Source organism: Mercenaria mercenaria, chromosome 2, assembly GCF_021730395.1.
Source record: "Mercenaria mercenaria strain notata chromosome 2, MADL_Memer_1, whole genome shotgun sequence".
Lineage (NCBI taxonomy): Eukaryota > Metazoa > Mollusca > Bivalvia > Venerida > Veneridae > Mercenaria > Mercenaria mercenaria.
In genome coordinates, this window is record NC_069362.1 from 110,501,446 (window position 1) to 110,519,745 (window position 18,300).

Consider the following 18,300-nt stretch of genomic DNA (forward strand, 5'->3'; position numbering starts at 1 on the left):
TGAGTTTTTTTCTTCAAGTTCATGTATATAAATATCTCTGTCACAATGTCATATTTAACAGCACTGGACATCTTTGAAGTTTTACATTGACTTTATCTCTAACTTAGAGATAAAGAATTTTTAGAAAATGAAATGTCAAATGAATGTAAATATGAAATAAAACATAACAAACATTATTAAAGATTTTTTTGACTTGAACAACTTTTATAGGCCTACACTGGACCCCGTGATTTGCGGAAAGTTAAATCATTCAAGCTTTTCAAATTTATTGACCTATCTTTGTAATCATTAACTTAAATAGAAGTATTAATAATTAATGCTAGGCATATATATAATGACTGAATCGTTTCAGCGAGCAGAATGCTCCATGATCGTATCAGCAAACATTTTATTACATGACATTTTTTTGTCTTTGACCTTGACGTAAATGTACATTTTCTTGTTCAAAATTATCTCATTTACATGCTAATCTTAACTCGACCGTCCAGGTGAAAGCAATGTGAACGATATTATCATATCTGTTATGTTGGCCTCAAGTTATGCTATGCGACCATTTTGATAGCGCACGGTTTTATCGTTATCAGTTCGATTGGCCATATTCCAACAGGCTAGATCTCTTTCAGTGAACAGTTTAACTGAATAAACTCATAAATGGGAGTGTTACGGGAGTTAACAAACGTTCAGATCATTTAAAAAGTCCGGATATTACATTCGTTTTTTTTTTAGTTTCAGTGTTTTAACAGTAACATTTATTAGATATAACTTGCGATTTACTGAACTTGGTTAAAAAAAACTACAGAAAGACAGAAATGTTGCCGTTTTAAACACCTAACAAAGGATTGACTTTTGCTGAACAAGTTTTTTTTCTAGCTTGGTGAGAAAAAATGACGGACAGGGACAAGTACCACCGCGCGGCCAGGGATGGATATCTGGATATTCTGAGGGAGGCTAATCGGAGGGAGATGAACTCTCCCGACGAGGACGGATGTACGCCCCCTATGTTAGCGGCACAGCATGGTAACCTGGAGGCATTGAGAACGACTATCACCCGAGGGTAGGTCATTAAATTAAGCAGACGGAAATTTGTAAATCGGAGATAATTCGTTTATTGTCTACCTACCACTTTTACATGAGAATGATCTTCGTAATGAACACGACATAATGCAAAATGTCCTTATATCTAATGCTGTAAGACATAATATAATAAAAGACAATAAATGTATGATCTGTTAAAGCAATGTGATTTAAAAAATAAATATGTGATAGTATTTGATGTTACCTGTATGTGTGTGAACGACCATTCTGTAGAGATTGAAAATACTTTTGAAATGTTACACATCAAATTTGACGGTCAGTGTATCTAGTTCAAACTCTAGTCTTGCAAATAACAGGACTAAACGTCTCGATCTTGTTAGTTATAAGCAAATCTCCAGTTTGCATCATCTTATCTGTTTACACGTTGCTATTTTGGTTTATGCATTTTTTATTGTTATTTCTGCATCTTTTATTAAAGAAAATTACTATTTCCAGCAATAGAGGATTGAGTAGTAAACGCTAGTTAACTATAGAAATTAAAGTTATTTACCTCCTGACAGTTACCGGATACGAAAATGTATCGGGTCTAAAGTTGTTTTGAAAATTTGAAAAAAAAAACAACAAAAAATTGAGTCATGTACTGTTACAGAAGAAAGTAGTGTCCTAGTTTTTGAATCAGGCTTGTCAAGAAATCTTGCAACCGTGTGCATTGTCACACAAGGAAATGATTAGCCTCTCATATCTAAAGAAACAAACATTCGTCCAAACTTTCCGTAAAAATATCCAATAGATAACTTACATTCAATGGTCAAATAATCATACGCAATAAGTCTTCGCGTGACTCTCATGCACGTTTCTTGGGTTATGGAGCAAAAAACCATCTTTATTCTGTTTTAGTTGCAGAAGATTCGCTGCGGCCTACTAGTAAGCAAAGCCATAGCGTACCAGTCAAACGCTTTACTAAAACTCAGCAATAGCGCAACACAACATTATTTCTTTGTTTAATAAGCACTAAACGACGTTGATTGTTTTAAAAAGATTTTCACTTTTTCACAGAAAGGTAAATTAATAGTGAAAAATGCACTGTGTTAAAATATTGCACTCATTCTATCAAAGAAGGAAAACGTGAATTTTATAACATAACATAAAAACTGAAAGTATTATTGATGTCATTTTTAGCCATGTTTTCTAAAAATTGCATAGAAGAACAAAATTGAGTAATGACATTTAAACGTATGTTATCTTTAGTTTCGGTGAATATAAAGTGGAAGTACATTAACAATTATCAATCTGTTATCTCAAATGACTCTTGATCGTTGGAACGCAAATAAGATATGATTTGTTTCTCTGTTTGACATGGCCTGGATTGATTGTAGAACTACCGGCTACTGTTGTTATCTAACATATACCAGAGAGAACTATTGCAGCATATGGCGTTTCTGAACAATGAAACACATCTCATTCTTGATGACGCTCGACTGAAGAGTATATGAACTATAATCTAAGACTGACAAATAAAAAAAAAACCAATTATCTTTGACGATAAGCACAGGGTTTTAAGTGAAACTACGTCTGACCAATATTAGGGTTCTTTACGCTTGAATATAGCGTAGATATATCACAGGTTTTCCTTACCAGTAGCTACAGTTGACCAAAATATTACTGGGTGCTTTCTTACCAGTAAGCTACAGTGACCAAAACATTACTGGGTGCTTTCTTACCAGTAAGCTACGGCTGACCAAAGTCTCACTGGGTGCTTTCTTACCAGTAAGCTACAGCTGACCAAAACATCACTGGGTGCTTTCTTACCAGTAAGCTACGGCTGACCAAAATATCACTGGGTGCTTTCTTACCAGTAAGCTACGGCTGACCAAAATATCACTGGGTGCTGTCTTACCAGTTTCTTACCAGTTAGCTACAGCTGACCAAAGTATCACTGGGTGTTTTCTTAGCAGTTAGCTACAGCTGACCAAAACATCACCAAAGTATCACGGGGTGTTCTTAGCAGTTAACTACAGTTGACCAAAACATCACTGGGTGTTTTCGTACCAGTTAGCTACGGCTGACCGAAGTATCACTGGGTGCTTTCTTACCAGTTGGCTACAGCTGACCAACATATCACTGGGTGCTTTCTTACCAGTTAGCTACAGCTGACCAAAACATCACTGGGTGTTTTCTTACAGTTAGCTACAGCTGACCAAAACATCACTGGGTGCTTTCTTACCAGTTAGCTACAGCTGACCAAAGTATCACTGGGTGTTTTCTTAGCAGTTAGCTACAGCTGACCAGAACATCACTGGGTGTGTTCTTACCAGTTAGCTACGGCTGACCAAAGTATCACTGGGTGTTTTCTTACCAGTTAGCTACAGCTGACCAAAGGCGATGCCTCCATGTTTCGCGTTGCATATATCATAACAGGACTTTTTTTTTACATACAAAACGGAATATTCGCAATTCGCGTTTATATACTTACTGAGTTTTAACATTGGACTGGCATATTGAACTAACAGCAAAAACTGTCAAAATTAATGCAATGTTTATCAGATTTTCACAAATTCTGTTGTATTGATCAGTATATAAAAATCAAAGCCCTACTAAAGATATGCGATACAAAATTTTAACAGTATATCAGGAAGAAACTTTCAATGTCTTTAAATGTCTCAACCTTATCTATTCAATAATGAATGTTTTAGACAAAAATCGATTTGCCAAACAGATTTACCGTAAGTATTTTAACGCTCGATTTAGTTCTTTTTAGGCTCAACGTCAAACACTGATTCATTTATAACAAATGAAATGTTTGCATATCCAAGCAAACTGGTCTGTAAGACAGCCAATAATACAATTATATCAATCACGTGTATTGATTTCTAGATTGGAATAAAACCGTGACATAATATTTCAAAACCACACTTGAACCAAACTAATTTATCTTAAAAGCAAAACATTGAATTGTGTAGACTTTGCGGCAGAATGTCGGCCAGATTCTAGTTGACAATGTTAAAAATACCATATGGTCATGTTATGTACGGTTCTGGTCTGATCATGTTTTACACAGACAGGCGTTTTGTAGCTTATGTCTTGAAATCTAGTCATAATTCACCCAATCGTTGCGTCACTTAACCTTTAGCCTGCTAAATTTCTAAAATGGACTGGTCCATCATACCATTTATTATTCGAAGGGGTGTTCACTGAAAATTTACTAACTGAATAGCAAACAGTGCAGACCGTGATCAGCCGGGACGGATGTGGAGACTGATCTTGGTCTGAACTGGTCGCAAAGGCAAAACCATTTGCCGCTAGCAGGCTAAAGGTTAAATATGTGTTGGTAGAAGTTCTTTTTAATACTTTGATACTGCTGCTCACTTATTCGCTTAAGTTCATCCGCGCAGTCGTTATGTAGTTCATGTTCTGACTCTTTATATGAACATCACTGAGTCTTTAAACAACATTTAGACAATGGTTCACAGACGGCCATTAGTAGCTTTTTTGGAGTGCGTTTTTTTTTTCAGGTATATGGTTACCGTCATTTCTTATGTGTAGCTTGGCCTTCACTATGGCGGCCATACAACTCATTATTAACTAGCATTCTAGCTATTGTGAGTCTTGTTTTATAACAATTACTCCCCGGTCTTTATTGGTAACGCCCATGGACAAGAACGGTCCCCTGTGATCATTCGAATGTTGCATAATGGAAACGCTGAACAGGCCAAAGTTTACCAGGCGATGAAAAAAATCTGGAGGGTTGGGGTGGGGGGGGGAGGGTAAATTCAGAATTCAGCCTCTGGCTAGTCGCCAGATAATATTATTAAAATGGCACATGTACACATAGTTAATATACGAAACAAAAAAAAATCTATACTAATTTATGACGCATACCAAACTTGTATAAAACTGCAATAAAAAAGCTATAAGGCCCTTCTGATCTTAAAACCGTGCACTTGAAATCGATTTTTTACTACAAAATCCGTATAAGAGGTTTGTCGATAATTCTTATCAGCTTGTACAGATATCGTAGGATCAGCGTTTTTTATTATGACATTGTAAAAAGAGTCTTTTTAACAGCAATAAATAAAGAATCCATGTATAGCTTATTTCAAAAAGCGTTTTGGAGAGCTATTCAGTTGCACTTCTTTCTTCAAAATTTAGGTTTTTCATGTCTTACAAAAGGCAGAGCTTTTTGAGCTAACAAGAACGTATGATTTAAAGTTATTTCACAATTACAAATGCAAATTCACAAAACTTCTTTCCGGGAAAATGTTCATTTTAATGTGACAACACGTAACTGTTATGTTTTAAGGTTAGTGACAATTACACCATTTATAACTACGAAATTTTTGTTTCATGTCTCGTATTCAACGTTTATGGGGATTTCCCCTGTGTTGCAAAGGCTGGTTCCTATATATACTTACTGGCCTGATTATTATTGTAGCTGATTTTTGCCATGTTGAGTTGTCGTGTCTTTACCCCGCCAGATTTTTGCATTTAATTTGTTGTCGGACAGCTCGACATAAAGACAAATGAAGGTCGCTGATGTAGTTTTCGTGTTGACAGGTACAGAAATGTCTTTCTGGTGCCTTTTATTTGTCGAGTTGTCGTATTGTCTACCTCCCGCCAACAAGACACTTTCTGTAAATGACTCGTAATCGTGCTGTCGTGTTGTCGTGGCTTTGTCCCGGAAATACGACAACTCAACATGGCAAATATAATTCAGCCGCCATGGAAGCTGTTGATTTGATAGCAAAAAAGAAAACTGTTAATATTCACCAGAAATAAGTCAGTGATCAACAGTGCCTTCATCTGACTCAGACCCGCCCGCTTAGCTCAGTAGGGAGAGCGTTGGTCTATGGATCGCGGCGTCGTGAGTTCAGTCCCCGGGCGGGACCTATGTTCTCCATGACGATTTGATAAAAGACATTGTGTCTGAAATCATTCGTCCTCCACTTCTGATTCATGTGGGGAAGTTGACGTTACTTGCGGAGAACAGGTTTGTACTGGTACAGAATCCAGGAACACTGGTTAGGTTAACTGCCCGCCGTTACATGACTTAAATACTGTTAAAAACGGCGTTAAGCCCAAAACGAACAAACAAACAAATCATCTGACTCAACAGTTAATGATTGTGTAACATAGAATGTAGCTAACTGAATTTCACATTTCATAGGAAAGATGTAGGAAAAGTCAACAATGCGACAGAGATCAATTAATTATGCATATGCACGTACTACTTGATATCTGGCTCGACTTTTTTATATCTAAAAGCAACAAAAACTATTTGGTACATCATTTAATTTAAAATGACTTTGTATGTAATGTAGCCATGAAACGGCAAGGCGTGAATTCATTGATGTGGTTTCTTTTTCTTTCGTCATTATTTTAAAGCTGGGAAGTTATCTTACAGCATTTTAAGGGACTGGTTAAAAAAACAACAACAACAGCACGAAGGATGTCTCACAGACTGACAAACGATCGCCAGATAGAGTGATATCGAGCTATAAATGCAATGCCAGAGATGCGTTTTCTGATATTAAAAAAACTGTTCGATTTCAGTATAACTGTTATTGTTAGCCTTAGGAAATAATTATTCCTTTTTAGATAGGAGAAAATCAAAGAAATAAAAGGAAAAAAATGTAAATTAAGTAACTAAAAGAAACAAAAAATAAACTTATAGAATGTATCAGGAATTAGAAATTTAACTCCTTGTCATCATGAAGTACATAAGGAAAACGAAAATCTTATCTGTTCTTTGACAAGTATTCGTTTTCTAAAATTTACTTTCTTTGTCACGAGTTTGCGAATGCGCATGTCCGAAGGCATTGTGTAATTGTTAAATCGATTAATTAAATTCACTACTATTTTGTCTGAATTTTTCTTACAAAATATCATTTCTGTATAACGTGCAGATGGTATGAACCAGTTATTAGTTGGTTGCGCAGACATTTAATCCTTTATTGGATACAGAAAGATGATCTTACTGTAGTGACAAACTTTGTGATAATTTTATCAACATTTATCTACCATCCACAAATACCCGACTTATATCAAAACAAATTGGGTGTGTAAATGTAAATTACGGTAAATCTTAACGGCTGAATCGCCAGTATACATATATTTAAATAACAGATACATATGCAATACAGCTATTTAAATTTCATTCGTGACGGACAAACATTCCTGTCGATATTTGCCAGATAAGATTACAATCTCGTCATATGAGAATGATGTCGCGATTATGCGAGATTAAACGAGATACCGCACCATAAACCATGTTCGTATGTTGATTGCATGAGGAAGTTTTTGTCTTATTTTGTATCGTTTTTACCCCAGTATTTTAATTGGACAGGTGAAAAACAACAAATATAACTTCCTTCCTTTTGAACCTAACCTCTTCCTCAAATACTACTATAGGCAGCATACCAACCTTAAACCAGGTCACTTCCGCCACTAGACTGGCTCCCGTCCCTATGTTTGTAATATCACATTTCTCATATATAAATTTTCTTCATTAACAGTGGAAGTAACACGAGCAGGTTGTTTCTGCACTGACATTTTTATTGTCACTGGCTCCGAATGTATGGTTTAGCCAATAGATAAAATGTGCTATTTTAAAGGCTTAAAATTTACTTATAAAAGGTTTGCAGTATTTTAAAAAAATAACCGTGCAGCCAGAGAGCCAGGCTAGGCCGCTACACACATATACGAATCTTCATGACCCCACTGAATTTTTATGCTTTCAAGTTCTGAATTAAACCAAACGATTTAATGGGCATTTTTTTTTTATTTGTTCGAGTGTGGTCTTATTGACCTGAGGGGCGAAACGACTGCTAAAGGACAAATACCATGGTGAATACGAAATCACCTGATTAATGAAACTGCAGATTTGGCCCCTTAAAGTTCAAAATGCTTGAATCCCGTATTGGTCCTTATTTCATCATATTGGCCCTGATTTTCTTATATTGGCTCAGTTGCGTTTTGTATTATGATATGAATATTTTATCTAATATTGTGTCCAACAATGCATCATTGAATTATGATTATTAATAAACAGTAGTCTTTTCCTATGTCTTCTATTTTTGATTAAGATGTATGGTTCTATAATATAAATCCTTAATAGAACACGCGTTCGCTGACGTCACGTTGACCACGGTAATTGACCTACTATTTTACATATGGGTCATGCAAGTATTGAATTATTTATATAACAGAAAATATGGCTTACATTAGTCTAAAGACTTAAAATCGGTTATTCGTCACTCAGACAACGCCCTCGTGATATTATTCTGCGTGACGTAAACACCTCGTCATGTTTAAATTGATTAAAACACGCTTTATCTTAATAATGGATGTTAAAAGTGTGAAGATTTTATCTTTGACTGCAACATCTAGGAGTGCACATACTTAAATTAAACTCATCCTAAATATGGTTCCCACAGCGACCTAAGCTTCACCAAAACTTCAGCGGTATGGACACACCATAGATGCAATTTTGGCAAATAAAATCAAATATATGGCGCGCTTTTTTCTGTACGTTTCAGTCTAAATAGTTGATGAATACAGATCCCGAACAGCCGTCAATCCATCTCCTTCCTAAACAAATATTATGTCAGTTTTATTGACAGTCAAAGTGACAAAGTATCGCACGCCATTCCGCAGTTACCACCATTTACTCCATAAACGGCCATTTTATCTGCCTACCGTAATCGTAGGAAACTTGTAAGTGTTGAATGTTTCCGAATAAACAAAATGTAAAACAGGCAACAATTGGTTATACATTAAACAGCGGCTACTTCTTGCCTTACGGTTAAACAAAAGAGAATTTTTTTATAAAACCGCGTTTTTGGTATTATCTAAAATTATCGAAAAATAAGCCTGAATTTAAGTAAACAAGACCAATATATGCCCCCTCCATTACATTGAGTGATGGGAGCACAAAAAGTCTTTAATCTGTATACAGTAAGCTTCGGTGGTGGGGGGGGGGGGGGGGGGGGGGGTGCTGCCGAGGGCAGATAACTATCTTTTATGCTGTGTCTTGAAATTTATAAGAATTAAAATTTTGTTATTCCGCTTAATATAAATCATACTTCAAAGGATTAGATCCATTTATGATGTTAAACCTCCGCTCGGTTCACTGTCTAAAGCTTAAGTAATTTATTCATAAAATAGCGTATATAACATTGTTTCTTTGTCCCGATACAGTAAATTGTTAGAAGATCTTATTTTCTGTCGTGCTGTGCGTTTATCAAGACATTCCAAAGCAGAGTATTTGTTTCTTACAGAGCCTATATACATGTGGAAAAAATGCGGAAAAAAAAACCATTACCCTGCATAATTTCTATAATGAACTTGTCCATCTTTCAATTTGCATGGTACCATTAACTGTTAGAAGGGGTGCATACCAGAAATATACTGACTGAATGGCAAACAGTGCAGATCATTATCAGACTGCACAGATGTGCAGGCTGATCATGATCTACACTGGTCGCAAAGGCCCAGCATGATAAGGGATAAAGCTTTGCATGTGTCTACCTAAGAGATGAATGTGCATTTTAGATGAATATATACAAATGCATTTTAGATGGGTATGTATAATATCGTATGACCCAGACGACAAATGAAAAAAAAAGATAATTAACACTGCATGAACGGCATAACCCTGGGATTAAAATATGTGGTTTGAATTCTACAGTATTTAAATGACATTGTTTTGAGTGAATGTTTCGTCTATAAACGGACCACCTTATCGTAAAGACTTCAAGGGAACAAACATTTTCACTTGCATTGACAAACAAAAATTTATTGGGATTACTTTCAAGTAGCTGTTAAATTTATCAAATTCCATTTTAAACTTTGTTTTATTAGCTATTCTCGCAACCCAGGATTGTTAATCTCAGGTTTATACTCTTTAATTCTCACAAATACCATTTCAAATAAATATTTTAAAAGCGTACATGTACAAAATAACATCATAATAACAGTTTGATAAAATTATTGATAAAATTATCATTTTACAGGTCAAATGTATGTATACACCTGATAAGAAAGATGTTATTGTAGAAAAATTAATCACCATTTATAATCCAACAGATTTTTTTGTTTGTTTTCTTCACCACAGATCATTAAAGTTTCTCCCTTCTTTTTATGGTTTTACCAAATGGAATGCTTTTTCATCTTACCCTAGAATTCAGTAATTTCGGCCTACCAGTTTGGAAAATAATATTCTATTAGGCTGTTTATCTACCCAACTCTTATTTAACCCAAAACAAAATAACGAAAAGTCATAGCTGACAGAAAAGTACACATTGGGACCGATAGTTCTCGTGCCGAAACAGTTTTGGTCGGATCTACGTAGTTAACATAACTTTTTTGCCGAAATAACTAGTGACCTTTGAACCAAAAAAATTTAACGATGTAAAAAGAAGTGCCATACATTGAAATAAATTAATGGGTTTTATTTTATTCATGCATATTCGATAAATAAGATAACAAATGTATACCGTGAGTTGCGTTCGAAATTTTGTCCTTAATTGGTGGTCCAATTTCTAAATATTTTTAGTTAAATATAACTGTCATTTACGTCATTACATACCATTTGCAGCATGCTAAAGTGCATTTCGCGAATCTTTACGAACAACATAATAATTTGACCGGCTTTTAAGTGGTAAATCGCTGTCAGTGGTAGACGGTAACCCCATTCCAATGTAGATTGAAATATTCGCTTACATTAAGATAGATGTTTAAAGGTTTTATTGTATATCACATTGATTCGTTTTATCATACAAATGCCCTTGCATTCTTCTTGATTATTCTCATGCATTCGTATATACTCTCATAAATTGTTTGATATTAATTCAGAGTTAGGGATGTCTGGCAAACTATCTATGTTGCGTACTTGAGTGTGCAGAACATGCTGTACTTAAAGATAAGAAATCAATTACATACAGATAACAGCATATGATGTGATGTACTTCAAATGTATACATGTATGCTATAGCTAAACCAACATGCAGATAATTACATTTTGGATGTACAAGGTCACTAAGTACTTAGACTTTATAAACTTGCCTGATGTAGAAAACTTTGACTGCTATTACTCAACCCAACTTCCTTTAAATAAATGCGTAGGGAGATATTGAAAATTGGAATCCCTTTGCCCCGTCATAAAAGATTTTAGACATTAACAGTTATTATTAACTCTTTATAGAACTCGCTGTTCTATAGTTTCTGCTGCTAGTACTGGCCGGTCTACTTTTCAACGCTCAATTTTGATGGACTAAAATAAAATCTTGAAGAAAAAATATGAAAATTTATTTCTGATATCATGTAATAAAACTTTTAGGCGTAAAACAGTGTTAATTTCCGAAAAGTCTCACTTAATAAAAAAAAAAAAAGAAAAAAAAAAAAAAATAAAAAAAAAAAAAAAAAAAAATTCCGACCTACCTACCCTGATTATTTTGAGCATGTTGCCGGAAACAAAGAATTTTTTAGGCCTTATTCAATGGTTTGCCGGCCAGTAGTCAGATCGCACTAGGTCCATCTGATATTGGGCAATAGTTCAGATTATTGAACAGCAAGCCATCGTGTTTTACTGTCTTTTTTGTCCAGATGTCAATTTTCTAAAAGCAATGTTTAAATTCAAGGTATTGGACCCCTAATAGTAATGTTTAAAGAATGGCATTTGCTTGGTACATTCTTAAAGTTGACCGTATTTCGCACTGTGTTGCAATTTTTAAACAACTTTTACCGTGCCGTTTTTTGTATAATTCGTGATATTTCCTCAAGCTCAAGTAGAGACAAATTTCAAAGTGATGGCCACTATCCTAAACGTTTGCAGACAATTCATTCTACCATTAATTTTGATAAAATAAACATCAGACTATTGGTAAACAATTATAAAACACAAAATAAGACTGTCAATATCATTTTTTCTAGGGTGCCTCAAGTAAACGGATTTAATGAAACAGAATTCTAACTCCAACATTGAAAAATTAAGGTCGAATCCTGCGGGTTTGTTTTGAATTTTGCTCACTTCATTCAAAAATAACCTTGGGGCAGAAGTAAAACCTACCTACATTTCTTCCACAATATGTAATCTAAAGAGTGAAGGCAAAATAGGGAACTTTTACTGCATGTAACTCAGTATATTTAAAGATGTCTAATTCTACTCCTTCTGTTTCAGAGGTAAATTCAATTTTAACAGCAAGAAATCGCTTATCAAACGAACATTTTCCGCTTTTGTACAAAAAATCAATAATAAGTCTTTAAAGAAGTAAAAACTTACTAGAAAAATGGAAAATAAGGGGAAAAAATTATCCCAGTGGGGCTTGAACCTACGCCACCCTGAAAATTGCAGTCAAAGTAGGTTTATGCTAGGAATTGAATACTCTTCAAAAAGGAGGTACTCTATTACGGGTCTAATACCTTAATTGAACAGTTGGCGTTGGGATAGAGTGATTATTTTTAGCATTACAGCCTATCCAAAAGTAGACAGATAATAAATAGCCTAAAAGAGGCAGATCTAGTTTTGTCAACTTTGAGTAATATACGCTATTACTGTTTGCTACATGGCGAACAAAATATATTTGAAGGTTTACACTGCACAAGCTGCATAGACCAGTCACAACATCTATAAATCTATATCTCGTTTTAAATTACCTATTTAGGAAGCAATAATATATTGACATTTGAATCAAATTTTGTAATTTCAGAGGTGATGTCAACAAGATGGACCTCCTAGGTTTCACAGCAATGCATCATGCAGCTCGAAATGGCCACTGGAACTGTATATCATTCCTCATCAGTTTTGGCGCCAATATTTGGATAATGGACAATGATATGCACACGGCGTTAGATATCGCTGCGTTGGAGAACAGAGAGGATATTGTTAAGTTACTAGATGCGGCGCAAAATGAACAGATAAGGAAAAATCCTAAAGTTATCCAGAAGTTGAAAGAAAAGGCGATGAGAGACGCAGATAATAACTTAAAACAATACGAAAGGTAATGTAACAGTAGATATAGCCGCACATGATGAAAACCAAATGAAGCTTTTGCGACTCATTATCAAAGATGGCATCCCCGTCTGGGTCAGGATCCATGCTGTTCGCTAATGGATTTCTCTAATCAATAGTGCTTTGAAAGGAAACATGACCTGACCAGCTGCCGGATAGCGCAGAGCTTGTCTGGATCCATGCTGGTCGCAAACGCACTATGTTGGTTTTCTCATAGCACGGCTCATATAAATTCAGAGAGTGATGATGTATCATCAGAATCTAACATTACTTGAAAAAATACTAAACTTTATGCCCGTTTTCTTATGAGACAGTATTACTTGTTACTGTTTTTTATATAAGAACAACAAAGCGATTAATATATTCACGTCTTTATAAGGGCAGTCTAGTTTTGTATCTTCGAGTATAAGCTATTACTGTTGTACAGGCGAATAAATCATTTTGATTTAAGGGTTACCGAATGCTGCATCCAAGTCTCAGTATAATTCTATATCTTTTAATGATAAAGCAAAGATATAAATTTGAATCAATTTTATCAGAGATTAATAATGTCTAGTTACGCAATATCATAGTGAATGGCACTGATGTAATCTTTATTTTTGTATTATGTATGACAATATATCATTCACGGTTAATATTTCTTGATTTTTGTTTAGAAATATCATTTTTTGAGTAAGAAAAGCATAGAAAATAATAACTTACAATCGAAGGGTAAGTGTAATCATAAACTGAGCCGCTCATGAAAACAACACACATTGATAAGCACCTCTGACGCGCAGTTCGGTAATACCATAGACTTTGCGGCTGTGGGGGTATAGCTGAAACTCGTCCCTTGACTAAAGACATGCCAATTAAACAACATGTGATTGTTCATTGCGTAATAAGTCAATACGAACGTTGTACGACTCAATTAATCACACCGATTAGTTGTCACTCATAAACACGGTACACACTAATCTGAAACGTGTATTGTATTAACCAGCAAAATTTATATACTATTACAAATTATACTGGGTTACGCGACTTGGATCACAAGACTTATGAATTTACAAAAAATCGTTTTTGGGCAAATTATTGGGGCCCCACTTCCGACGCCCCTGTTATATGGGAGATTTGATTTCAGTCAGCTATACATCATTTCAATATTTAGTGGTTAATAGATTTTCAATTGGATCGAACAAAACGATCTCTTTTGCAGCAGCTACATAAAACATCTGTAATCCTGTGTGCTCACTGTCCAAAAATCTTTCACAACATTTTTTTTTCTCTTTCCAATTAATTCTTCAGACTAGGTGTTAAGCTTTGTAAAACTAACGCAGCAAATCATTACGGGGCTCTTCCTCAGTTATCGAGGGTAAACGCACACTTGAACCTTGCCTCGCCTTTGATTCGAGCCATGATGAAATGACCACGGGTACTACTTCCTAATCAAACTGAAAGTCCCACAGATTATAGTTGTGTCGATGGCACGTTTAACTAACAAACAACAATATATCAGAAATGAAAAGGTGTTATTCTCTATAAAGCACTTCTAGATTATTTAAACAAATCTTAGACATGTGTATTTTTGAAAATTTTCATGAAATAATTTTCAGACTCAAATAAACATGTGTATCTAATATGTAGTTTATTACTGGCATTACAGATTGCAGAATAAGGCTTCCAAAGAGTTGGAAAAGACAAGACGACAAATGGAAAGACAAGAAAGTACTCAAAATGGCAATGACTTCAAAGCGCCAAGTAAGGCAAGTTTCGTAAAGACCCTGACACAAAGAATAAAAGGAAATACTACAAAATCGAAGGCCACGCGTGGAACTGCGGCGTTTTCAGACTTGGTGAATGGGACAACCCGAGGCTCGCATGCAAGGACATCAGACGGACAAATAAATGACTTTAATATAAGTGATTTTGATGACAGTGGCAGGCGAACATTGCGATCAGTAAGAGGTACTGCTTCAAGGAAAGATGGACAAGTTATATACATGGCAAACATTGACATTGATGGTCCAGATGAAAAAGTAACCGACAATAGCGCAAGACCTGCTTTAACAAACGTATTTCCTGGCGCAGCAGTAGGTGGTGATTCAAGAGATTCGGGTGTTGACGAAAGCTTTGATGATGACGAAAGTACGCCTGGAATGTTTAACCGTCCTAATTTCGGAAACATATCTTTTCTTAATCGTTTCCAACACACAAACAGTTTTCAAAACCCAGCAAATATTTCATTAGATGAAAACGATTCAGGATATCAAAATGGTGATGATATGCAGAACGGTTTTGAAGCAGACATTAATGATACAAAGAGACTGAGCAGTGGGACAGAATCTTCAGCTGGTCTTGTAGAAGGAGATAAGGATTTACCATGGAAAGCTGAAGATGTTGAGGAGTTGGATGATGAAGATGATGACTCTGAATACACACCGGTCATCATGTTCTTGGAAGGCTGTGGACTAAGACTTTATACACATTTGTTTCTAAACGATGATGTTGACATGGACGCACTAATGATACTTACCAACCAAGATTTTCAAGACATGGGCCTCCCGATTGGACCAAGACGAAAACTTATGGATGCTATTCAGAAAAGAAGAATTGTTCTAAATGAACCTGCTCAAATGTATGACAGTCAATTGTAATCAGACTAGATAAACTACAAACTTCATCGCAACATAATCTGCTTTTAAACCTGTCTTTGTCACTTATCATATTTGTGGCTTTTAATAAGACTATGAAAACGTACATATAATTATCGTTGTCTCATATCAGTCTTGGATGTGTTACAATATTTGGTCTAATTTTGGAAAACTTAGCACGACTTGCTTTGAAAACAAAAATAGGTCAAATAACTGAGAGGTGTAAGAGTCTTCCGTGTCAAACCTGCACTCTTGTTTGTTGCATTTAGTATTTTTATGTTACGTTTCTACATGATGGTAAATGATTACATACTTTTAGTCTTAATGTGTACAAAGATGGAAAACTGTGCTAACCAGAAAATTTATTGAATGTGATAAAATGGGAAAACTACGGCAAACGCCTAGTCGATGAGACACCTATGAGATATTTTACTCGGAGACATTGCTTGACATCACTGGTGACGTGTCTGTTTATTGTATATATTACACATGACATAAATTGTGTTTGATACACAATGTATCTTCCGTGTATTTTTGGAATACGCAACATATTTTGATGTAAAAACGTGCCATAAAATAGGTTACATTACAGTTACGTGCAAAAGCTATGCGTCTGACTAACGTTCTATCGCCGACATTATTGTTCTAATTAGTTGCAGACTATGTAGAACACACATGCATTATATCTTTTTATAACCAAGCTATATTTCAACCTGATTTTCAAACTCCATTTATCTGTCTTGTGAAGTTTTCGAACGATGATATCGTTAAAGGATTATTCACAGATTTCGTGCATTAACTTCTGAGGAAGCCCTTGGACTGGATTATAATATGTAACAGTCTGATTCGGTGAGATGGATTCTGCACATGTTAACGTACAAAATGGTGTATTGCCACTTTTATTGTATAACATAAACATATATTAAATATAATTAACGGGTTTTTTTTCTCCCAACATCATTCTCTTTATACAGACATATATATGGTTAAACCCGCCACTCCGAAGCGGTAAATGTTTTATTGTTTCGACTTTTCATTCACATATTAACTTCCTGAACAATAAACTTAATTTATGAAACTTCGATCTTAGACATTGTCATTTATGAAGACTATTCACCCAACAAAGAGGTCGTAGAATTTATGATTCTTTTTGTAAGATTAGAAGGTAAGAATCCCGTGCAAATACTGAGATAAATTGTTATTTTTTTGTATACTATAATATAATCTGTCACTGTGAAGGCATGCCAGAAGTATTGGACCGCATATTCGCATTTTACTGCATTTTATATTAATTAGATACTATCTTCTAAGAGTCGTTTGACTTTTTTTTCTGAAAGCGTGACACACGTGCACATTGACGGAATTGTATTCTACTTTTACAGTCGCTTATACACAGATAGACTGATTACCAGGTGTTTTTTTTTTGTACGTAAAAGTACAACAAAGTGAACGATGTATAGTACAATAAAACACCACGAGATATTTGATTAATCGATTTTAAAGGTAATGTTACAATATGCTCACCAACAGAGAAAAACGTTAGATGGTTGCATATCAAAAAAAGCAACAACAAAAACCCAACCTTTTAGCGGTGAGATAACAGGACGTGACATATTGATTGCGGGGGATTCCCTACATAAGATTACGAAACTATATCCAATAAAAATAAATGTACTTACCTTCAAGTTGTTGTATTTAGTAGCATTGGTAAAACCAAGGTCATCGTTCTTTTTAATATTTTTGTCGTTATTACTTTACCAGTCTAGCCATAACAAAGGTTCTTAGTTTTAATTTACGAGAGAAGAACATCACTTCCCACTGATCATTATTTTAAGATATCAATGGACATCCTTGCGGTACCAGCAGGATCTTATTTATATATGCTTTGTGTGTATATATATATTTGTATTGATTGTGTATCAGTTTAAGTAACATGTTTTTCAAGCTTATTATGTTAAATGTTATTGAGTATTATTTAGATGTTAAGGAATAAATGTTCGAAATAAAGATTCATAAAATAATCTGTTCCGTGACTTTAACCATCCTCATGTCTACACATGGTTATGACGAAAGAAACCAAATAGATGTAATACTAAGTAACATGTTAATAAATGAGCCGCGCCATGAGAAAACCAACATAGTGGCTTTGCGACCAGCATGGATCCAGACCAGCCTGCTCATCCGCGCAGTCTGGTCAGGATCCATGCTGTTCGTTTTCAAACCATATTGCAAGTAGAGTACCCGTTAGCGAACAGCATGGATCCTGACCAAACTGTTGGTTTTCTCATGGTTCGGCTCAAACAAACTCGGAGGCTACCTGCCTCAGATTGTTCTAGATTCCAGAACAACTACACCTAACCACCTGCTTTAGGCAAAAGTTTAAAGGTATTACAGTAGTAAATAATTTTGCGATCTGTTCTAGTCTAGTAAAATTAACAACTACATATAGCTGTTACACATAGCAATGTCCATTTTAAAAAGAAATATTTTTTCCCAAAAAATGACCTTTAAACAATAAGATCTGACAGCTAAAATATAAGCACGTGTGTGATTAAGTTTGTTTACATTTCTATAAATGTACTCAAATCTACTTATAGATTTACAATTGTCACCCTTCTTTTTGCT

At 35.1% G+C, this 18,300-nt stretch overlaps 1 protein-coding gene across 1 annotated transcript; it reads left to right on the plus strand.

Annotated features, from left to right (window-relative positions):
- Positions 1–552: 552 nt before the first annotated feature.
- LOC123564891 (ankyrin repeat and SAM domain-containing protein 4B-like) lies at positions 553–17,696 on the plus strand. The gene is made up of 3 exons (XM_045358805.2): positions 553–1,054; positions 12,741–13,031; positions 14,688–17,696. The coding sequence occupies exons 1-3, from the start codon at positions 885–887 to the stop codon at positions 15,676–15,678; spliced, it is 1,452 nt and encodes a 483-aa protein (XP_045214740.1). The 5' UTR covers positions 553–884; the 3' UTR covers positions 15,679–17,696.
- The last annotated feature ends 604 nt before the right edge of the window (positions 17,697–18,300 follow it).